This window comes from Astatotilapia calliptera, chromosome 3 (genome assembly GCF_900246225.1).
Source record: "Astatotilapia calliptera chromosome 3, fAstCal1.2, whole genome shotgun sequence".
NCBI classification, from domain to species: Eukaryota; Metazoa; Chordata; class Actinopteri; order Cichliformes; family Cichlidae; genus Astatotilapia; species Astatotilapia calliptera.
Window position 1 is genome coordinate 43,566,630 of NC_039304.1, and position 24,155 is coordinate 43,590,784.

At 48.5% G+C, this 24,155-nt stretch overlaps 1 protein-coding gene and 1 pseudogene across 1 annotated transcript; one reads left to right on the forward strand and one right to left on the reverse strand.

The window, feature by feature from the left end:
• Positions 1 to 1,315: 1,315 nt before the first annotated feature.
• LOC113019577 (CST complex subunit CTC1-like) lies at positions 1,316 to 16,379 on the forward strand. Its single transcript, XM_026163349.1, has 25 exons — positions 1,316 to 1,631; positions 1,864 to 1,948; positions 2,333 to 2,432; positions 2,508 to 2,730; positions 4,301 to 4,530; positions 4,607 to 4,736; positions 4,806 to 5,102; positions 5,183 to 5,305; positions 5,392 to 5,621; positions 5,742 to 5,886; positions 5,960 to 6,162; positions 6,235 to 6,404; positions 6,483 to 6,597; positions 6,741 to 7,146; positions 7,226 to 7,315; positions 7,631 to 7,768; positions 13,159 to 13,205; positions 13,346 to 13,431; positions 13,604 to 13,739; positions 14,016 to 14,084; positions 14,158 to 14,320; positions 14,521 to 14,576; positions 14,683 to 14,839; positions 15,514 to 15,634; positions 15,701 to 16,379. Exons 1-25 carry the CDS (start codon positions 1,446 to 1,448, stop codon positions 15,790 to 15,792), a joined length of 3,798 nt encoding a protein of 1,265 aa, XP_026019134.1. The 5' UTR covers positions 1,316 to 1,445; the 3' UTR covers positions 15,793 to 16,379.
• Positions 16,380 to 19,283: 2,904 nt separating this feature from the next.
• LOC113014911 (E3 ubiquitin-protein ligase TRIM21-like) lies at positions 19,284 to 22,798 on the reverse strand (annotated as a pseudogene).
• Between the last annotated feature and the right edge of the window lie 1,357 nt (positions 22,799 to 24,155).

The window sequence follows — 24,155 nt, forward strand, 5'->3', positions numbered from 1 at the left end:
TGACACTAAAATACTTTAAATGTTTAGCATGAAGATCAGAGCCTTGGATCCCACATTTGATTCACTTTGTACCAAAGCATCAAGGGTTTCACAATATAAGAAGGGTTCTCATATAATTCATGAGAGATGTGATGCTAACGATGCAGCTTTATTATCACTGGACGCTCGTCAGGCCTCGGACAGAATAGACTGGTCAGATTTATTTAACCTTCTCCCAAGATATGGATTTGGAAATCATTTTCTCAGATGGGTTCAACTTTTGTAACAAACAATAGTTTCTAAACCCGTCACATTGGAGTGTTCCACTCATCAGGGGTGCCCGTTATCTCCAATGCTATTTATTCTGACTATGGAACCTCTGGTGATGACACTTACAATGAGAGCTGTACTATTTGGTTTCCAGTTAGGAGATCGAGAGCAGAGATTGGCCCTAGGCCCTAGACTAGGCTGTCTGTTAGCCAAGTTGCAAAATTAATGCTACAAATGGAGCTATTTAGACGATTTTCTGGCTATAAATGATTCAAAATCCTCCTCCGTCCTATTCCTGAACAAGGATGAAAGGTTATGCAGAGTTTTTATATTGAGTCACTTCCTCTGCCTCCTCCAAAAGAATCCTTTCAGAAGTTAAACGATATCTTTAATTGATTCATTTGGAATAACAAAGGTCCTAGATGAAGACTTGGCTTGTTGTACCTGCCATATGAAAGAGGGGGTTACAATTCTCTGATCTTAAACTGTATCACTGGTCTGCACAGGTGCGCTCAGCCACGCTCTATTCTTCCACTGAGACACCTGCAGCCTGGATAAAAAGTGAACAAAAAACAGTGACAAACCTTCAGATCTGCATCTATGCTCTGCAAGCTCAAAAATAAAAAAAATAAAATAATATATATATATTATTTTATTTTATTTTAAAGTTTCCACTTGACAGAAATGTGTTTTTGTTGGCGATTCCCGAGGTTCACACGGTGTCATCCTCCTGAAAAGGAAACACCTTGTGGCGTCAGGTGAGCTGCAAAAGGTGCTGTCAGTCACATGACCCTGAGCCTCAGCAGGAAGTCTGACCCCTTCATAATAAAAGCATGTTCTTCACCTGCACTAATCAGGCTGAGAACACGCTGGGCTGGAGTCACGTGATCGACTTGTAGTTCAAACACAGCTGTTTCCTTTCCTGAGTTCTTATCACATCTCCTAAACGCATTTCCTCCACCTCAGAACGTTTCTATCAAGGAAAAGTGCTTAGGAAAGGAGGTAGAAGACCACAGAGTGTATGTGAACGTGAAGGGCTTTTATTGTGAAATGCGGGGAAGGGAAAAGTTGTTCCGCACATGCGCGGTAGAGATCCTGCGTGAGCAGAGACTAGTCAGTTTAATAAGTTTGATGATTTGTTTAAAATACAGAACAAAAGTAAACAAAGTAGGACGGTAGGGCATCATGGCGGCTTTATGAACGGTAAGAGGCGGGAACACGGCGGCGACGGTCAGAGGGAGGACATCAACAGGAGGAGGACCGGAAGCTGTTTGAAAGCCGTGAGCGGGAGTTTGTCAGCAGGGGGAGAAACCGGCACCCGGAGCGAAGACATGGACCCCCTGCAGGAGCTCCTGGACCGGGTCAAGCCCAGCACCGAGGCGGTGAGTCCCAGACTGACCCTGTTTGCCCGAACTGAGCGATAAATAACAGTCTACGTACACGCACAGCCCTGCGTACGTAGACTGTCTGCGTCATGACGTAGGCAGAGCAGCAGCCGATCGCTGTTTCGAGCTAATTCTATAGCAGAAATCCACACAGAAAAGAGAATATAAGGATGTGAGCCTGTTCTACATTTATTATTGTGACCTCCGACCTGCTGCTTTGTTTCTTTAGGAGTCCCTGTGGTTAAAGAACATCTTCACCTCCATCTCTGAACACCTGAGTCCTGTGGTGTGTAGCTCCGCCCCCTCGCAGACAGGTGAGTTCCTGTTTGTTTGAAACAGCTGGCTGATAAATCAGCTGTACTTTAAATCCTTAATGACGATGTCCATGTCTTTTATGAAACCAAATACTATTTAAACCATTATTTAAACAGTGAAAGCAGGGCTCACCTGCCCTCACAGGTGTCATCAGAGCAGTCCAGTGTGTAGATGTGAGTGTGGTTCAAAGGTCAGAGCCATGAAGGTGACCAACTGTCAGTGAGGAACAGGGAGGACTAAGAGTGTGAGGATGAAGAGCAGCTGCTTCCTCAGGTGGTCCCACCTGTTGACACACCAGCTCTGGTGTCCACTTCAGGTGTTCTCAGTGGGCGGGGCTTCAGTTGTTTATGTTTGTGTTTACCCTTTAAACTTTGTTTTCCCAGGTAACCACGGTGACCTCAGCCTCTTCGATCTGAGCATGTGTGCGGTGCAGGCGATCCAGCAGCAGATGTGTGTGGCCCACAGCTTACCTGTCAGCTACAGGTAACGCCCGCTGACATCATCGCTGTCGCAGGTCACGTGACCTGGCCTTACCGCTGTCCTCCCGTCTGTCCGCAGGCTGCTGTCCGTCTCCCAGCTCGTCTCCCAGCAGCACCTGGCCTGCGTCAGCAACCTGTCCTGGAGCACCAATCGGCAGAGAGCCTGGGCCAGGGAGGCGGAGCTCGCCGTGCCGGGTCAGAGGGCGCTGCCGAGGGTCAACCTGCTGCTGATTGGCTGTCTGAGAGAAGGCCCTGACGGAGAGTACAGGCTGACGGATGCCAGCGGCAGCGTCACGTGTGAGGTGAGTCAGAGGGGGAGGAGCCTAACCTTAACCCATGGTCCATCAGCTGGTTAGTTCTCAGGAGCTTCTTCACAGCAGCGTCACTAAACCGGATCTGGTCAGAACTGATGGTAACGAGGTCACAACAAACTGCAGGTGTTCATGTGCAACGTGAATGAAATCGAATTCCTCTTTAATTCAGCTCATTCTCTGTGCAGGGACACAAGTGCTGATAGAGTCTGGTCATCACACGCTTCTCTGCTGATGTTTACATCAGCATGAAACAAGCTCAACAGCTGACTTTCATTTCTGTAACTCAGAAACATCAGGACTTGTTAAATGTGAGCTGTGTTTATATGGATTCACTTAGCTGATCGATAAGTAAGGATGTAAAGACAGAGTCTGTCAGCAAGTGAGTAACTGTGCTGGCACAGACGTGATGACAGCAGAGCTTTATAAAGATGTGGAGCCTCCTCCTCACATAAAGTATACAGATAGCATCACCTGCAGTAACCTGACAGATTACAGTCAGACAGCTGCAGCAGGCTCAGTGTGGTCCTGGCATCACCGCACGGATTAATGACTCACAGGTAGGGCTGCTCGATTATGGCAAAAATGATCATCACGATTATTTTCACTGACATTGAGATCTCGATTATTTGACGATATTTATTTAACAATAACAATGTGTTGAATAATGACTTTAAAGTTTGTCAAAAAATAATATAAAATAGTGCAAATACTGATAACAGTGCAAATGTTTGCAATATAAAAATGAATGAAAAATGTAAACATCTGTGTTTAGTGAACTTTGCAGTGTTGCTCTGTGGTGCAGCTACACTGTAGCAACGTTTACACACTGTGTCCACTTGATCCACGTCTGACTGAACCCATAATGTTTCCACACCACTGAAGTTTTTTACCTCTTTTCAACCAACGGCAGTCACTCTCCTCTCCAAATAACTTCTGCTGAGCTTTCCGAGCTTCCCTCGGTCCTCTTAATCAGCGGTCCCCAACCCCCCGGGCCTCGGACCGGTACCGGTCCGTGAGTCGTTTGGTACCTCTTTTTGTTGTGACATGTGTTCGAAATGCAGAGAGGTGCGCTCGATTTACCACATGGAGCAGCGCGAGAGTAAAGCACGAGGGAGGGGCTAATAATCGGCTCAGTCATTTTTAATGATCGTTGAAAGCCCACATCGTAATCGTGATTAAAATTCGATTAATTGAGCAGCCCTACTCACAGTACTTGAAATGTGCAATTCCCTTGTTTTCTTATTGCTATTTATTCTATTCTTCCCTTTTCTATACTCTGTATTTGTATATGTGTATATTTCTGCTCACCTTCTGTAACTTCTGTCGGTGCTGGGCTGCTGGAAACCGAATTTCCTGGAGGAACGCACCCGAGGGATCAATAAAGTTTCATCTGATCTGATCTAATCTGATCTAATCTGATCTACTGCAGCTATTAAACAAACGGCATCACTGCAGATCAGAGCTGATGAAGCTGTCATCATCAGTACAGGCTTCCAGCATCCACCCAGGACACACTCCGCCACTCTCTCACCCGCGTCTCTCTCTCTCTCTCATCCAGTGCCTGTCTCTCTCGCCCCTGTGGCTCCATCGTCCCGTTTTCCTCCCTCACTGGAACTACATCCCCCACAATGCATCGGGCCAGGAAGAGGCCGCAGGCTTCTTGGAGCTGATTGGCTCCCCTGTCCTGTTGTGTCCTGGTGCTGAGCAGGGATTGGCTGCTGCTCCTGGAAGGGTGGAGCTAAGCGGAGCGGTGGGAGTCGGAGAGGCCGGCAGGCTGCTGAGGCACAGGTGGGTCACATGACCTCTGAACTGCAGTGGAGTTTATGAGCAGTGTGTGTGACAGATGTGTGTGTGTGTGCTCCAGGGTCAAAGGTCAGCGGCTGAGCGTGTTCGGAGAGGTGGGCTCAGTTTCCCCTCTGCTGGCCGTGGCAGGAACGACCTTCTTTTGCTTCACGCTGACGGATGAGTCGCGCTCGCTGCCCGTGCTCGTACAGGTACCAGCTCTCTGAGGATGATGATGGTGAGGAGGGACGATGAAGCTCAGTGTGTGTGTGTGTGTGCAGGACAGCAGCCGGCTCAGCTGGATCCAGCGTGTGTGTGTCGGGCAGAGCGTGTGTGTGACAGCTCTACGTGTGTGTGCGCTACGAGGCTGGAGAGGAAACAACATCCTGTGTGTGACGAAGCGCTCCGAGCTGCACGCCGACTACACGCACACACAGGAACACACACAGGAACACACACACTCTGAGTCCCTGCTGTCACAGCCTGCTGAGGACGACTGTGAGGAGGCGGAGCATGAGGAGGTGGAGCTGGACCAATCAGCTGTGAGGATAAAGCAATCCAAAGTCATCAGCTACCAGGTGAGAGTGCTGTGAGCTCTGATTGGCTACCACAGGTTTGTACCTGTGTGCTGATTACTAAGCCTCCTCTGCTGTGATAGGGCACGGTGACTGAGGTTGTGAGTGAGGGGGCGGGGCTCTACGTGCTGGATGGGAAGGTGGGTCTGTGCGTGGCCTATCAGCCGGCGGCGAAGAGGAAGCTGAGGGCGGGAGACAGAGTGGAGGTGAGTCACATGATGTGACATCATCATGCCCGTTTGTGTTCGTGGCAGCCACGACTAATAAAGTTTGATGGTTCCTCCCCCTGCAGTTGCATCACGCCCACTTCCTGTATCGGCCCTGCCCGGACTTCCCTCCCAGCATGCTTTGCACCTGCCTGCGCTCCAGCCTGAGGGTGACGACCTTCAGCAGGGCGGGAGGCTCGCCACCCGACAACCGCTGCCCGGGAGATGGGGCGTTACCACGGTTACTGCTGCAGAGAAACACAGATGTGTCCGATTACCTGTGGACCTGTCACCTAAGCTCGCAGCTGGCACACAGGTGAGGCTCCACCCACCACCACCTGTCCACAGTCAGAGACAGCAGAGCCTAACCTTTGTCCTCCTGTCCTGCGCTGGCTCTGGCTTGTTTCCTGGTCCTGGTTCTGGTCTTGGTCCTCAGTCTGGTCCAAGGTGTGTGGAGGCAGCAGTGTGTGTGCTTGCTGTCCTGGAGGCTGATGGAGACTCTGAGCAGAGCTGGAGGACGAGGACGCAGAGACATCTACGCTGAGATGCTGGACGAGCCTCACACCTGTCCTGTGACGCAGGTAGGTCCCACTCTCACCTGTCTTCCTTACAGGTGAGTGTGGAGCATGCTCAGTGTGCTCTGTGTCCCTGCAGTACCGCGTGTCCTCGGCGGTCCGGCAGTACCTCGGTGTGTCGGAGCTCCTGGAGTCCCTGCAGACTGGCTGCTGGTCGTCGGCCCCTCTGAGCTCTCTGCTGCCCCCTGATGGCTCCAACCTGACCTCCGCCCAGATCAACGGGTTCCTGTCCTGGTCTTGCAGGACTCTGTCCTCCGAGCCTCGGGGTGGAGACGCTGTCAGGTAAGGTGACAGCAGCTCCCACATGAAGTCATGTGATTACGTACCAATGATTTTTGCCGGTTTGTGTGTCAGGCAGCGCCCCCTGCTGCTGGTCGGCGTGCTGGAGCTGCCGTCACAGACGTCTGAGTTCAAACACTCGATGCAGCTCAGAGACGCCGCGGGAGCTGCAGCCTGCGTGCTGACGGAGAGCAGCGAGGAGGAGGAGGGAGCGCAGAGGGCGGTCTTTAACAACGCCTGGATCGGTACACTGCACGCACACAGACACACACACAGGGACACACAGCTTTATTCTTTAGTGTGTGTGTGTGTGTGTGCTGCAGGTTGTCTGGTGGGTGTGGTGCAGTTCACCATGGTGACAGAGAGATTCCTCCAATCAGATTTCCCCTCCTACCAACACCTGGACCAGGACAGGTTCATCACACACAAACACTGCAGGTACACACACGCACAACCTGCAGCATGCTCACTGCTCATTGGTCCATTCTGTGATGTAGGAGGGCGTCTGATTGGTTCAAGGTGTGAGCTTCCTTCCTGGTTGTAAACATTATGAGTTAAATAAAGCTGGGTTCAATTCACAGGGTTTACCTGCAGTTCTCTCTGGACCACCTGCACATCCTGAGTCCATCTGTTGCCATGGAGACACACCTGAGACACAAGGGGAAGGAGCCAGGAGGGGATGTCACTGCCAGGAAGCAGACAGTAGAAGAAGAAGAAGAGACTGCTGGGAGTAAGAGGAGGAGAAGAGGAGAAGAAGAAGCCAACTCCGGCAACCCCTGGCCCTGTGTCTCCATGGTGATCAGGGTGGAGCAGAAGGAGGGTGTGTCCTGGAGGAATACAGGGGCGGAGGCAGAGGATCAGGAGGCAGGGCTGAGACTGTGCTTCTCAGTGAAAGCTGCTGTGATTGGTCCAGTGGTCAGCTGGAGGCGGGACCCGAAGAATGAGCCAATGACAGAGAAAGAAAGTGAACAAAAGCAGGAGAGAAAGGTGAGAGACGCACCTGTGTGTGTTTACCTGAGCTCACCTGGATACACAGTTACGTGTGTGTGTGTCTGTGTGCGTGCAGGTGGTGCTGGCGTTCTCAGGTGTGTGTACGCGGTGGTTTCCTGTCCTCCAGCCTGGATGTTTCTACAGACTCATCGCTGCTAACACTCAGGTAGCAACCCAGCTTTGATGATGTCACTAAGGGGCGTGGCCAGAGGTCGGTCTCTGCTCTCTGATATTAGTACACATGAACACATTTTTCAGCTTTAACTGTAGTTGTTCACACACTGAGGTTAATTATGGAGTTCCACAGGGTTCAGTGCTTGGACCAGCTCTGTTTACATTATACATGCTTCCCTTAGGCAGCATCATCAAAACACAGCTTACCTTTTTACTGCTATGCAGATGACTCCCACCATTCCTGTTTGTGGGGAGTTGATCTGACCTGAATCCTTGCAGCTGATTGGCCCATGTGTCTGTCAATCAGGATCCCAGTGTTCTGATTGGCTGTGGAGTTTCTGAGCGCAGTGGGGTGGATCTCCACGCTGAGTCAACCCTACAAGTCAGACGTGGTTGGAGATTCCACACTCTGACACGCCCACTGCTGCTGCCCACCTGCAGACAGGTAACACTCGGTTTGCTCCCCGTCTTCCTCCAGGACCCTTAAACTTTTTTTATAGAGATTGACAGACCATGTCACTTTCACGCATTGCATTGTGGGTACAAGTGGCAACAAAATCAAAACACTGCATTAAGCGCTAGCATTTCCAGCACTTTGGGGTCCTTCGGGACTAAGTAAAGAATACAAATACAGGCCATTTACCGTTTATTTAGCTGTTGTTAAATATTTTATCTCCTGTACAGGCCAACACAATCTGTTTGTCGTTTCAGGTTGTAGTGTTACACTGTGGAGGTATGTGATAACAACAGGAGAGGTCTCTGTGTCTCACTCCAACAACTTTTTTATTTGACTCTCAGAACTTCACATATATTGAGCGCCAAAATCTCCACCTCAACACTTCCGTTCAACTTGGGTGTGAGTGGAGCCACCTGGTGGTCCGCCACACATACCCCCCCTTGAACACACAGTTAGGTCCCTATTCAGTCCAGGACCCTGGGTCTAAGCAAACGACCCGAACGACTGAACCTGGGAGGGAGAGAACATGCAGAGGAAGGTCCATCCTGTGAACGAGGCTGGTGAAGGCGAGCAGGAAAGGCAGGAGGAGGCTCAAACGCCGGTGGTCCGGGGGTAGTCCTGGGGGGAAAACCAGAGTCTGTCAACCCCATTGAAGGAGGGCAGCCACGGCGAGGGGCCTGGGCCGGCACCACATTACTGTCCGGAAGAACATGTGCAGGTTTAAGTCTGTCAACACACACAGTCTCCCTTCGACCCCCAAAATCCAAAACAAAATGTTTCTGGCCCGGTTCAATAACCCTGAATGGGCCGTCATACAGCGGCCGCAGCGGTGTCCTGTGGGCATCGTGCCTGACAAAAACAAACTTAGCAGTCTCTAGAGTCTTTGGAACAAAGGTTTCAGGCACGCAATGGTGCACCGGACCAGGAACCCGAAGCGAGTGCAAAAGTGGGTTGAGAGATAGCACCGATGGATCGAAGCAGGGAGGAGGATTTTCGGGCAAGAATTCTCCAGGCACGCGGAGGGGCTGACCAAACACTAGCTCAGCTGGGGAAGCGCCGAGATCCTCCTTAACCGCAGAGCGCAGCCCAAGCAAAACCCACGGGAGGCGGTCAACCCAATTGCCATCCTTTAAGGAGGCGCGAAAAGCAGCCTTAAGCGACCGGTGAAACCGTTCACACATCCCATTAGCTTGCGGGTTGTATGCGGTTGTGCGGTGGACTTTAGCCCCCAGTCCATCAGCCATGGCCGACCAAAGCTCGGATATGAACTGGGGGCCTCTGTCTGACGTAATGTCCGCGGGTGGGCCGAAACGCGAGACCCAGCTTGACAAAAATGCCTTGGCCACCACTGCTGCGGTAGTGGACGCCAGGGGAACCGCCTCCGGCCACCTGGTGGTCCGGTCAACAACAGTCAAAAGGTGTGTAAAACCTTGTGACTGCGGCAGAGGACCCACCAGATCGACATGAACATGATCGAAACGTTTGCCGGGTATGAAGAACGGCTCCAGGGGCGCCTTGGTGTGTTTATGAACCTTTGCTCGCTGGCAGGGAATGCACGCCGACGCCCATTCCTTAACAGATTTGCGAAGGCCTGGCCAAACAAATTTAGAGCTGACCAGTTTAACAGAGGCCCGGACCCCTGGATGAGAGAGAGCATGTACAGAGTTAAAAACTTGATGACGCCAGGAAGCGGGAACCACTGGGCGAGGGCGGCCGGTGGAAACATCACAGACGAGGAGGGGACCACCGTCCTGCACGGGTCTGTCCTCTAGTATGAGGCCCGTCTGGGTGGATTTAAGCGCAAGGATGTCCGGGTCACCGCTCTGATCGGCAGCCATGGCGGAGTAGTCTATGCCGAGAAAGACGGGAGAAACCAGCGCACGGGACAAACAGTCAGCCACATGATTGGATTTACCAGCCACGTGCCGAATGTCTGTGGTAAACTCAGAAATGGCTGCCAACTGGCGCTGCTGGCGTGCACTCCATGGATCAGAAACCTTGGACATGGCAAACGTCAAGGGTTTGTGGTCCACGTATGCGGTAAAGTGACGACCCTCGAGAAAAAAACTGAAATGACGAGTCGCCAGGTGGAGCGCCAGTAGCTCCCTGTCAAAAACGCTGTAATTGCGTTCGCTGTCACGTAGCGTACGGCTGAAAAAGGCGAGGGGCTGCCAGACACCCGAGATTCGTTGTTCCAGCACCGCACCCACCGCTATGTCGGACGCATCGGTGGTCAACGCAATCGGCGCTGAGGGGGATGGGTGGGCCAGAAGGGCAGCATTAGCTAACGCTGACTTAGCATCAGAAAACGCTTGGATGCTTTCCGGAAACCAGTCAACGGAGTCATTAGCTTTTTTACCTTTTAACGCCCCATAAAGGGGCTTCAGCAGATGTGCCGCTCTGGGGAGAAAACGGTTGTAAAAATTCACCATCCCCAAAAATTCCTGCAGTGCCTTAACATTCGTGGGACGCGGAAAATCCGAAACAGCTCAGACTTTGTCAGGCAACGGAACCGCGCCCTCGGCGGAAATACGGTGCCCAAGAAAATCAAGAACGGGCAACCCAAACTGGTATTTAGACGGATTAATAATCAGTCCATGCTCCGCCAAACGCTGAAAAACCTGCCGCAGATGGAACATGTGCTGCTCCTTTGAGCTGCTGGCCACCAGTATATCATCAAGATATACAAAAACAAAGGGCAGCCCGCGCAAGACCGAGTCCATCAACCGCTGGAAGGTTTGGGCGGCACCTTTCAGGCCAAACGGCATGCGCAGAAACTCGAAAAGGCCGAAAGGTGCAATTACGGCGGTTTTGGGGACATCCTCCGCGCGCACGGGAACCTGGTGATATCCCCGTACCAAATCGATCTTCGAAAAAACCGAGGTCCCCGCAAGATGGGCTGAAAAATCTTGGATGTGGGGAATGGGATAACGATCGTTCTCTGTGACATTATTAAGACGGCGGAAATCCCCACAAGGTCGCCACCGACCATCAGATTTAGGCACCATGTGTAACGGAGAAGCCCAGGCACTGTTCGAATGTTGCACGATGCCCAGACGCTCCATGGTGGCAAATTCTTCCCGAGCAACAGCCAGCTTGGCAGGGTCGAGGCGGCGCGCGCGCGCGAACACCGGGGGCCCTACTGTAGTTATGTAATGCTCCACCCCATGCTTCGTCACAGTGCTCGAGAAAGTGGGGACAGAGAGTGAGGGAAACTCAGAAAGCAAACACTGAAAAACATCACCCGAATCTACTGACTTAGCATGCACCACGGGCTGAGCACCCCGAGTCAAACAGGGTAATGAGGAAAATGACACAGCATCAATTAAACGTCTGTTAGCAACATCAACCAGCAGTCCGTGAGCACAAAGAAAATCAGCGCCTATTATAGGCACAGAGCTAGCAGCAACAACAAAGTTCCACTGAAAGTCACGGTCGTGAAAGCAAACAGTCACCAACCTTTCACCGAAGGTTTTGATGGGAGAGCCATTAGCCGCTGTTAGCAATGGCCCGCAGCCCTCAGCTAGCCTGTCCGAGCCAGCCGGGGGAAGAAGGCTCTTCTGTGAGCCGGAATCCACCAGGAAACGCCTCCCCGAGCGTGAGTCCTCTAAGAAAAGCAGCCTTTCCTTGTTGCCAGCGGTCGCGGCTGCTACAGAGCGCTGACATGCCCGTTTCCCTGGGTCTGGAAACTGCAAGGCGGGAGACAGCGCCGTGCCTTCGCTCCAAAACGCTGGTGATAAAAACAAAGCCCTTTTCCGCGGTGCCGCCGTGCAGCGATTCCGGCCACTGTGGACGAGTCGGAGGGCCCCTGGAGCATCGGTGAGGGGGCGGGGGAAAATGCTGGTGAGTCGTGAACAATCGCCTGGACGCCGAAAGTCCTGGTAGCCAGGAGGATGCGATCCGCCTCTTCCGCAAGGGAGCGGTAATCCTTCGTGGCCAATAGCAGGGAGTTGGCAAGGCCAGCGCGCACTGGAGCCGGCAGCTGTCGGAGAAAGAGGTGGGTGAAGAGAAATCCTCCGTCATCCGCGCCCAGCAAGGACAGCATGCTCTCCATGAGCTCGAGAGCGGTGCCGTCGCCCAGGCCCGCGAGGGAAAGGAGTTTCTCGGCCCGCTCAGCATCAGAGAGGGAGTAACGCCGCAGCAGCAGCGCCTTGAGGGCGGCGTACTTGCCTTGGGCTGGGGGGTCCCGGAGGAGAGTCATCACGCGGCGGGTTGACAGCGGGTCAAGTGAGGCCACCACATGGTGGTATTTAGTATCGTCGGCTGAAACTCCACGAAGAGCAAACTGAGCTTCTACGTGCACGAACCATGAAGGAGGATCGTGAAGCCAAAAATCCGGCAATTTAAGCGCCACAGCAAACGCAGCCATCGGTGGAGGTGAAAGTCCGGCGGCAGCCGATGCTTCCAGGCCGGAGCTGGCTTCGTCGTCGAGCCTTAGCATGTTCACTACAGGGGTGACCAATGTGGAGGTATGTGATAACGACAGGAGAGGTCTCTGTGTCTCACTCCAACAACTTTTTTATTTGACTCTCAGAACTTCACATATATTGAGCGCCAAAATCTCCACCCCAACACTTCCGTTCAACTTGGATGTGAGTGGAGCCACCTGGTGGTCCGCCACAACACAACATTTTCAGATCTAATAGAAAAACAATGAGTGTTTCGTAATTCATTCAATTTATTGTCTTTATTTCTAACTGGCATCATTGTTTCATTCTATTATAGAATCTTACAAGAAAGAGGCAACATTGTAAAAATCCATCAGCTTTATTAGCTGCTTCCTGAAAAACAAATCAACAATGCAAAAAAAAGAAGAAGAAAAAAAACATTGCTAAAAACAAACTGGAAAACAGTTATTCATCACTTGCTTGCTTCAGTACAACCCTTGGGCACATATATGCGGACGTTTCGTGGCTGTTTCGATATCGCTCTCTCTCTTAACCAATCAGATCTGGCTGTGGTAGCAGCTTTAAACTCGGTATGACCCAGGCTGATAGAGGCGCCCAGTCTGGATCACATTCCTGCATTTTGTTTCTGGTTTTCCTACAAAACACAACAAACATTAGCCTGCAAAGCCACAGTGAACAAAGCAGCATAGCAACGAATTAAATTCAAATCAATATAAGACTTATTTGTAACCTACATCAACAATCATGTTATGATAAATTACGTAATAACTCCAACAGAAGACTTAATAATACAACACAGTTAATAATACAGCAGCTTCTTGCCATTTATGTGTTTGTTTTTATTGTTGTAACTGTTTACGTGTGAAAGCCTGCGTGCGCTAGTACCTCTTGCCACTCGTTCCCACAATCCTTTGCGGTTTTACCCCTGAATGACGTCATATTTTTAATGTCTCTTCTCTGTGTTTTCAGGCCGTCCCACCCACAGTCTTGTCCGTCTCAGAGGTCTTAGACTGCAGGTAAACTGCTCGTCCCTCACTGAGTCGCCCCCTGTGGCCATCTGAGGAACTGCAGCTGCAGCCTGCTTTAAACTCTTACTGGTGTGTGTGTGTGTGTGTGTGTGTGTGTGTGTGTGTGTGTGTGTGTGTGTGTGTTTCAGCTCAGAGCTGGTGTGTTTTCAGGGTGTGGTGTCTGAAAGGATCAGTGTGAACAACAGGACCGCCCACTCTGGACACACACACTCAGGTACAAACACACAGGTGGTTTGTGAATCAGGCTTTTCTGCTGTGAAGTTTTAACATGGGGAGTCTATGGGGGCGACTCACTGCTGCCTCTGCTGGACACTAGAGAAACTGCAGGCATCAGTGCTTCAGGTCTGAGTCTCAGTTCTGACTGTTAGCTCAATGTGTGTGTGCAGGTGTGCGTCTCACTCTTTGTGACCAAGCTGGGAGGAGTCTGCAGGTGTACCTGGACTTAAGCCACACCCCCTACCCACCTGGCCTGTTGCCGGGTAACACTCTGCTGTTGTCTGGTTTCCAGAGGAGGCTGTCCAGGTGAGACACACATAGACAGGCTTATAAAAGTTTGGACTCTTTATTTGGACTTATTTCCAACAATGTCAGCCCCAATAAAGTTCTGGATCATCTTGCATCAATAGGCTGCTGGTTTTCTTTACTGGTTTCAGGTGTTACCAGTAAAATAGTTGTTTGATCATCTGGAAATGTACCCAGATTTATTTATTTAGACAGAGATCTTGACCCCCCAATGTTCAATACAAAGTCACGCCCATGGTTACGTACCTGTGCGGTTTACCTGTGTGTGTGTTTCAGGACAGGAAGTGTGTACTGCACGTACTTACCTGTCAGCTCCATAACTGTGGTCTCCCTGGGAGACACCAGGTAAGTTTACAGGTAAAGTCTGGTTCACGTGTTTGTCGTGCTGTTGTTTACTTGTTTGTTTGGTTTCTATCAGCTCGGCCCAGCCTCCTCCTCCTGCTCCCATCATGCACCTGGGTGAGTGGGCTCTGAGCAGCAAGCAGAGGTGCGCTGTGGGACAGGTCAAAGGTCACGTGGTGTGTTTCCTGTTCCTGCAACTGCAGTGGAGCTGCTCGCTGTGTGGCAGCGTGTACACACAGGTACTGCATAAAATACACACAGTGTGTACAGGATGTGTTTAGTGTCAGTTTCTCGGGTGCAGTGAAAGTACTCAGTGCTTCATGTGTTGTTAGCGTGTTGGTGGCGTGTTAGTGTTGGTGCAGTAAGTAAAGTGTCGTTTTGGAGGAAACTGCTCACGATTTCAGGTGTGTGTGTTTACCTGTTGCTCTCTCTCTCTCAGGGCTGCAGCAGCTCTCAGTGTCACTCGACCTCGTCAGTGTTTCAGTCCAAAGCAAAGTAAGAGCAGCTTCCTGTTGAGCTCACCTGCTGATACGTGTTAATCACCTGGATGAGTCAGGTGACAGTCACATGATCAAACCATGTGGCTCTGCTCTTCGATCAGGCTGGTGATCGATGACGGGACAGGTGAGGCTCACGTCTGGTTCTCAGCTGCTCTGGTTCGTGCTCTGCTGGGATTGGCTGATGCTCAGTGGGAGGGGCTTCAGAGAGCACTCAGGGTCAGAGGTCACATCAGAGTCTTCCCTCGTGGGCAGAGCCAGGTCAGTAGCACCTGTCAGGTGTATATGTTAACCTGTCACAGGTGAGTCACAGGCTCATCGTCGTCTTTAGACTTTATTTTGTCTTTAAAATTTAAGATGAGGCTTTAACTGTGAAAGGGCACATCCTGTTTGTATCCTGGTAACAGCTCCGTCTGCTCACACCTTACTGCTGAACTGGTTTGGGGGCGTGGCCACTTCCACCTTTAAAAGTCTGTAGGTGTGACGGACCCACGCTGGGCTCACGTGAACAGGAGGGAGGGGCCTTACAGCCGTGTGTTTCAGTGAGACTCAGGTCGTGCCCCTGACTCCACCCACTCGACCTGATGAAGCAGCAGGTGGTGTAGTTCTTAGGGTAATGGAGGGTGGAGACCACAGGGGAGGGGCAGGACAGCGAGAGGCATTTAGGACTCGGGTCACACCAGGAGAACCCACAGGGCCCCTCCACCCACAGGTGGAGCTGTGTTAAAAGACCCTGCAGACTGAAACGTCCTGTGGTCAGAGGAGGTGAAACGAGAAGAAGATGCAGCTACAACCCAAAGAACAGCGTCCACACAGTGAAGCACGGTGGGGACGCTGTGGGGGGGCCACCACAGAGAGAAACAGGCGTCCTGCAGGACGTTTCCACAGGGCCGAGCCGTGAGTCTGCAGAGACATAACCTCTGTGTCTGTCTCAGGTGTGTGACGGGGACGCTGACGACTTCCTCCTCCACTTCCTGTTGTGTCTGTGCAGCAGCGATGTCATGATTCGGCCGCTCAGCCTCACCTGCAGGAAACACACCAACCAGAGACCAGAAGGTAACCCCACCCTCACACACCACCCTCACCACCCTGACTGCAACCTTCAGAGTGTGTGTGTTTCAGAGGTGAGGAGGTTCACTCGAGGAGACAGAGAGTTCCTGACCAGACTGGCTCCTCCCCTTCAGCTCACCTGTCTGCACCTCCACCCTGACTGAGCTCCACCTGCTTCGTTCTGACTTCATCTGTTCTACGTGTTCGTACAAATAAAACTTTATAGTTCCTCCTCCTGTCACACGGTATCTCACCTTCACTGACCCTGACGCTGGTGATCAGGGTCAGAGGTCACACGAAGCTCTCTGGGTTTAACAGGTCATGTGACCCTTCTACAGGAAGTGATCCCTGTGAGTGGCGCCCACATCGGAGACGTTCTCAGATGGTGATTCATGAAACCTAATTGGTAAAACTAAACACTGAACGTGTTTCGGTTTGTTTACAGAGGTCAGACGGTGAAAGCTTCAGCCTGACCAGGAAAGAATCAGTCCTCTTTAAATCACACTTACTTTAAATGAATTCCTCCTCACCTTCATGTGTTTTGTATTATTGCATCTTATACTGAAAGAGTTCATCCATCGACACATTTGAATCCTGCAACATTTCACCGTGTCAGTTTGTCATGAATTGGACTATTTTAGGATTTCAGTTCATCTTTCCAATAAAGCTGGCAGCTCTGAAACAGCTGTTCTCTCTGAGGCTGTTTTGCATGTAAATAAAAGTGAAATAATTAAATGTTCTGTGAACAGACCGTCCAGTGGAGCTCCTCAGGGCTCTGTGCTTTCACCACTTTGTTTTCTATGCTAATGAGTGTCAGAGCACGTCAGCATCAGTCCTTCAACATGGTCACAGCCTCTGATGAAGGTGTTCAAATGTGGCTTTTAATCCAGGTTTACACTTAAACAGTCTCCATGAAACGGGCCTCTGCCCTCATTCATCCTGGAGATCACTCGTCTAAACCAACCAACATAAAGAACGTGATGTTTTCAAAGCGAACACGTACACACAGTTGTTATGGATACGATTAAATGTAGGAGCGATGATTTGTGAAATCCTACATGTGTGTTCTAACATGCTTTAATGATGGCACGAGCTGACAATGAATAACATAAAGTTAATAGTTAATCTGCAACAAAACTTTTTCACCGCTTCAGTTTTTGGTCTTTTCCACATACGGTTGTTGTTGTCATGGAAACAAACCAATCGGGCCTTGGATGGACGTCGGGAGTTCTTAACAGCAGCTCGTTGTTCATTCTGATGTTGTTTTTTAATTATATTTTATATTTAATATCATATATTGGCCGTTTTCAGCTTTATCTGAAGGGCCACAGGTCAGACTCCAGCTGGGCCTGCCGCTCTCAGCCTCACTCTGAGGAAGCCCACAGTCTCTCACAGTGGAAACTACACCGGGGGACCCCATCCTTGGGGTGGACCCATTTTTGTTGTAGCGTGTTTTGGGGTTTAAAAGCCACAGAGACGCGGTGCTTAGAAAAAATGCATTTCAGCTGTGCTGATGCTCCTGACACGTTGGAACGTTGGGTTGTGTTGCGTGGTTGAGAGGAGGCGGCAAAACACCTAGCAGGCTAGTCGGAAGAACACACACCCACGCTGGTATCGGTAATCCACGGTGGTTCTTTAATACGCCTTCTTCAACAACCATATAAAAGCCCGGCTGAACGGCTGCGGCTCAACAACATAACGCCCAGCGTTCATACAACCCAAGCGTTGCAAACAAAACAAGAAGAAAACGTAAATCCGTCCCTCGTTAAGCAGAAGCGTGCAGGCACGTGTCCTCATAATCCCAGAGAGAGAGAGCAGCGGCACAAACTGATGACACCATCAACCCTCGACTTGGGTGTCTTAAAGGGACACCACACCATAGTGGCTGTCACAACGTATAAGACTGGGGAAACCTGCATTCAGCTGGACTTGAAAAACACTATGTCCAGATAAACACAATCAACTTTTGGAGAAAAATAAAAGATTCTTCATCAGACTAACAACTAAAAACATGACACTTACCTTAACAGTATGGGCTACATCAAATATATTCAAGACCGACAACAACACTTCTCACTGCTGCTAATTTTAACAAAACTAAACAAAAAGTAGAAAAAGGCAATTCACCAAGTCTTGAAAAGTTAAACTGAAAAATAGAAACACAGAATAAAACATCCATCCAGATCTTTACCACCAACAACATAAAATCTATCTTGATTAAATGGCCTAATTCTCCAATAAATGAGCAATAATAAAGTAAGAAAAAATAAGACATTCAATTTATGGACGCTCAAATTAACAGAGCGACATTAAACGCACCTCATTGCCTGCCGTAGCGTTCTTCGCAGCTGCACTTCACCTCAAAGGTCGGTTAATACATCGGATTGAACTTAACCAAAGTCCAATTAAAGGAAAATAAATGTTTCTAACAAATACAATGAAGAAGATTAAAATAATTCACTGTCAGTTACTGTCGCTGTGAGTTTGACGAGGTCAGCTGCTTCATTTGGTTCTGCCTAAAGTTCTCTCAGTGATCCAGTGTTTATATGATAAGATACGTGTTTAATGCAGAGAGTTGGAATTACAAGTTGGTAAGAAGCTTTTTAACAAAGGTTTGATTCAAGCTTTAAGTTCAAAGGTGAAAGAAATTTCACCTTTGATGAAGGAAGATCAAGGCTAACAAGGACATAGGTCAAAGGTCAAAATAAGGTGAGAAAATATAATAGATATATATAATCAATCAATAAGGTGAAAATATCAGATAAAAGGGTTTTTTTGGTTATAAGGAATAAAGAGGTCAAAGGTCAAAACAAGAGACACTGGTAGAGACCTCAAATCATTGTTACTGAAGAAGGAGGAGTTCTTTAACAGTACGACATTGATAGAGTTTGTTTGTGTGTTTGAGAGTTCAGACTGAAAGGGAGCGCACAATCGTGTGTGTGTCTGCAGCTGTTGTGTTGTTGCTGCATCGTTGCCTCAGGGGGAAAGTTGTGTGTGTGTTATGCAGACTAGCAGAGACTGCAGCTGTCAGCAGCCACACACACTTTCTATTCTTCAAATCAAATCACAGTGAAACATGTTCACTGACAGCTCAGCTTCAGCATCGTCTTCATGCTGTGACTGCAGCCGTTCAACTCTGTTTGTCTTTAACCCAAATCATCACAACATGCAAATATAATCATCAAAATGATGTGACTGGAAGGATGCAGCAGTCTGTGCTCCACCTTTCTCCTCCACACCTGCAGGTGGAGAACATGGATGCATGAATCTCTACAGAGTTCTTTGAATATTATCCGTCTCATCAGTTTTCAGTGAACAAAACTCCTCACAGAGCCAAAATAAGCAGTTTGTATCCAACATAACTCAGCTGGACTCTGATGCTCCGTATAACAGCCACACATGAGTCTGGATTCACTCAAAGCATTGAACAAACTTTATTGGAAATGAAGCTTTTGGACATTTGTTCTCTGATATTTGCTCTTCAGCTCGAGTCTCCATCAGTGGGAACATTTCCTGATTCAACTTTTCTTCTGTTCAAATCAAACTCCATGAGAATCAAAGTGTGAATCAGAGTCCTGATGATCAGATTCTATAGAAACATGGAGACTGTAGAGGATTTACACTCAATATGTTCATTTGTTCCCTTCAAGAAAAATCAATCATTCATCCAATAAATCAGTCGTTGATCAGTTTGATTGACAGGACAGATGATCAGAGGTGCAGAGTTTTTACCTCCATCATTAGGACAGGGACTGAAGTATGGGTGGAGTTTGTGAGTGAAGGAGCAGCCAGTAAAGGAGTAGATCAGAGCTGCAGCACCTACATCATAAAAGGAGACCAGACCCTCCTCATAATCCACAAACACCCCCACCTTCTCAGGACCAGGATGGAGACAGAGGGGGACTAGAGGGTCAGCATTAGCTTCGTACTCATTTCCATTTCTCAGCACTACAGTCCAGAAACCATCCTGAGGACTCAGTGTGATTTGTCCCTTCCTGTTGATCGACTCTGTGGCCACTCCTAAATCCCAGTCAGTCTTTCCTTTAACCTGAACCTCAAAGTAAAATCTGCCTGAAGAGAAACTCTGCTCTCCTAAAACCATAAGGACATGGAGAAAATCTCTCTGGGTTGTCTGGAAGTTTCTTCCACACATCACTATGATAAACTTGTTTTCCATCATCAGACAGGATGAGTTCAGGATGAGCTGTATCAGGATCCAGAGTCACATCCACCTCATGCTGCTGCACCCTCTGCAGCTCAGCCTCAAACATCTTCTTCTTCATGGGTTTCCAGACTGTCTCCTCCAGCTGAGCCACAGCTCTCCCCACAGTCCCCTCATATGATGGTGGATGAACTCTGACCTCTGTCCAGTCCTTGCTGGGTGGAGCAGCTTTCAGGGAGGAGAAGCTTTGGAGGAGGTGGAGGTGGTCTTCAGAGCGTGAGAGCTGCTCCACCTCAGAGCTTCTCTCCATCAGCTCAGAGATTTCCTGTTCCAGATCTTTGATGAGACCTTCAGCCTGTTTCTCTGTAGCTTCCTGTTTGTCTTCGATCTCCTTCATGAGCTCCTTCAGGCGTCTCTCAACAGACTCCATCAGAGCCGTGAGGACCTGAACACCTTCTGCTTTCTGTCTGTCTGCAGCATCTTTACTCATCTTCACCGACTCTGTGATCTCCTGAATCTTCAGTCGTCTCTTCTGGATCATCTGCTGAATCTCAGCCTCTGTCTTCTCCAGCTCTGCCTTCTTTCCTTCATATTCTTCTCTCAGAGGAACAAACTCGTGGTTCTTGTGGTCTAAAACAGGGCAGAGCATGCAGACACATGTCTGGTCGGTCTTACAGAACAGCTCAAGGAGTTTATCGTGCTTCGTGCACATCCTGCCTTCCAGGTTCTCCACAGCATCAACCAGCTGATGTCTTTTCAGACGTTTCAGTGTCAGATGAGGCTCCAGGTGAGTCTGACAGTAGGAGGTCTGACACACCAGGCAGGACTTCAGGGCCTTCAGTCTGGTTCCAGTGCAGACGTCACAGGGAACTTCTCCTGGTTTGGCAGCTTGTTGCTCTGAGCTGCTGCTGCTGGCTTTCTGCTGAGCTTCACGTCTGAACTGAGCAACCATCTCAGAGATGAAGGTGTTGACCCTCAGCTGAGGTCGAGTGTAGAAAGTCTCTTTACACATGGGACACTGACAGCTCTGATTCATGTCCCAGTGCTGACTGATGCAGGTTTTGCAGAAGTTGTGTCCACATGGTGTAGAGACTGGATCAGTGAACACATCCAGACAGATGGAGCACAGAAACTGATCTTCAGATCGCAGATTGCTGGCAGCAGACATGTCTGCACTCTGAGGGAGAAAGAAGAGAAACATTTGATTCAAAATTCACTTTAAATTTCATTTTACAAAGAGAGAAACAAGCGTCAGTAGTCTGAGGAGCTTGGAGAGAAAAGCGTCTGGACTTCTTTGAGTTTCTTGAAGACGTTTCATCAGAGAAGCTTCTTCAGTTCTCAGAGTAACTGGTGGAGACCCAGCAACACACTCAGACACAAACTGGTTCATCCAAACACAAACCTAACATCGTAGTGTCTGCTGTACAGTGCAGCGTCCAGATGGACAGGATCAACGTTTGGGGATGAAGATAAATACAGTCGTTACAAAGATGTGAAATTGTTTCTCTGTTTTACAGAAGGTCCAAGATTCATCCAGATCATTTGTATACTTGAATAAATCAGTTTGTTGGATATTTTCCATCAATCACTGTGAAGTAAACTTCGACCTTGTTGGTGACTGAATACTTCTTATTGTACGTCCAGATCAACGAGCCATTAATATTAAACAGTGACTGTTCCAGTAGAGCTGACAGTGAGGAGGACGATGAATCACAAACCTCAGAAATGTGTTATTAACTGTTGATCCACTATTTTAATGGCATTGATGAGAACATGTTTATTCAGAGGTGTCTGTATATTTGGTCCATGTGTGCGTCAGTAAAAACTGTCCTGTTTTCTCTCACAGATACTGGAACATCCTCACAAACTCAGGATGTGGAAGAAGATGAACTTTCCCAGTCACTCGCTGGGATACATCATTCATGTTATTCTGGATCCTCAGAAAACATTGATTTATTTTTGTGTTTCACATATTTGTTTGTCCAAATCAAAGATTGATGTTAGTAGAGAAGAAGCCACCATGATAAAGCCTGTGTGTGAAAATGAGATCAGTGGATTTGATCAAAATCCCATTTAAGGAGGAATTCTGTCCTCCAGTTTGTTTAAATAAGCTTTGGGATTAAACAGCATCATCTATGTTTGTGTCTGATGACATGTTTGATCCAGGTCAGCTTGAATATCACAGCTGATGTGTGGAACTCTGACATGTTTAAAGCCTGATTATCAGGATGATTCAAACACATCTGTCTAAATAATGAGATTCATGTTTCCACACAAAGTTATAAAGTGCAGCATCGACTGTTTTCTGAATGATTGAGGAACATCTGTGACTCTTACAGGATAAACTAAGTCAGATAATCTTTGTAAAATGTGTGAATGACTTTTTGAAGTACTGACCAAAATCTGCTGGTTTACAGTATCAAAGGCTTTATATCAATAAAGAATAAATAGGTGTTTTCACGTCTGTAATCCTTATGATCAATCAGATCCAGAATCAATCTAAGAGGAACAGGAAGTGATGAATAACCAGGAAGTGTGGAGTCAGTCTGAAGTCCAGAGCACAGCCTGAGTCCACAGTCCTGAGCAGAGCCACAGTGAGGCTGAAGCAGCAGCTCGATGCTCCTACAGTGGATCTGTGGTTACATGAGCAGATTTCTATGGATCCAGTGTGACTGTGATGAGTCCTGATGAAGTGAACAGAGTGAAGATTTGTGTAGAAACAGGAAGTGTGATCAGCTGCACTCACCACTGTTGCTGAGAGGAACCTGATGGACTCCAGTGAATCTTCTTTTAGAGACAAACAGGACTCGACTGCAGCTCTGCTGCTGCTCTCTCACACTTTCACTTCTGCAAAATGACGTTGGGCTTCTTGTTTTTCAGCTGTTGCTCCGCCTCTTCCTGCCTCTCCCTTTACAGGAATCAGCCGGTCTGTACTCAGTGACTGTGTGCAGCGGGTGGGAGGAGTGAGGAGTGGTGTGTGGGTTCACACAGTAATGACGGCCTCAGGTGATCAGCAGAAACTCACCTGGATTTCCTTTTTCCACAGCAGACTGAGAGCTTCAGCTGGACCCTGAAGGAGGTCTCAGACACAGGTGGTAAAAGTACACACAGTGTGTACTGAAGTAGAAGTACTACTGTTAAAAATACTCCAAGTACTAATTCAACTTCTTTACTCAAGTAAAAGTAAAAAGTACTGGCTGTGAAATGAGAGTAAAAAGAGCTGATTGAAGAACATTTCTAACACGTGTTTATACAAAGCTAACTGAACCATGTGCTGCATCAACGTGATAATAAAATAATATTATTCACTTTGTTTCTAATAAATATTCCCAGCTTGAATCAGACAAGTTGAACATGAGCAGAGAAAAAGAAGGAAATCCAAATATTCCTGTGTTCAGTTTTCTCCATTTACAGGCCGACTGTGCCTCTAAACAGGAACATGAGCAGGAAGAGGCTGAAGTGGATTCAGCAGGTGGAGGATGCCTAACATCAGCTGGAAAGATTTACTGTGACGTTTGTTTGCTGTTTTCGCCTCGTGCACGAGAACATCACCAAATAAACTCCAGACAGTTTTTAATATTTCACTGTTCAAGAGCAAAAAGACTGACGGACTGTGTTTAAGGCCACCTCACAAATGTCACACATGAAATATTCAGTGTTTATTTGCTGGTTTGTTGGCAGCAGCTCCTTAAAGTCTGTCACACATCTGTTTGACCGTCTCCAGTTAATCTGAGACACCAGTTAATCTGCAACAGCAGCATCAGGCGGCTCAGCTGATCTCTGGTGTGTAGCTGCTGTGCTGCGCTCCCATTCCTCAGTGAAAGCAACAGCAGAACAAAAACTCTCTCGATCCACACGTTTGAAAAGAAAGCTTTTAAACAGATGAACACACTCAGCAAAGGACAAAGAAATAAGTAAGAAAAAATTAGAGTAAAGAGTAAAAGCAGGAGCAACTGAAACAGGCTGCATGCTAGCTGACGCATGCTAGCTAACGCATGAGCACTAGAACTGTTAAACTTCATTGTTATGACTTTAGCACCGAGTTACATGAAATCCTGCATCAAAAAGAACAACACAGCGATCACAGACATGTTTCTGCCAACAAACCAACATTAACCTAGAAAAGCCTCTAAAACAACCTGCTGTGGTTTGGGGTAGATTCCTGAATTTACCAGGTGCACCTGAAGGCAGCACAACTTAAACCGTAAATAATGATGTAGGTGCGCAAATCCTTTTCAAGCGTCACAGCATCAAATGAGCCGGCTTACCTTTGTTGCACTTCTACACCAAGTTTTACGCTCGCGTTTCTTCGTTGCTGATTTTTGTTCCACAAACCAAAAGAAAAAAGAATCAACCTTTAATATA

Excerpts from the sequence above, each read along its gene's own strand:
- LOC113019577 (XM_026163349.1), top strand. The coding sequence starts at position 1,446 with ATGAACGGTAAGAGGCGGGAACACGGCGGCGACGGTCAGAGGGAGGAC. Across the intron at positions 13,206-13,345 it reads TCAGAGGTCTTAGACTGCAG|CTCAGAGCTGGTGTGTTTTC; the intron begins GTAAACTGCTCG and ends TGTGTGTTTCAG. Across the intron at positions 13,740-14,015 it reads TTCCAGAGGAGGCTGTCCAG|GACAGGAAGTGTGTACTGCA; the intron begins GTGAGACACACA and ends TGTGTGTTTCAG.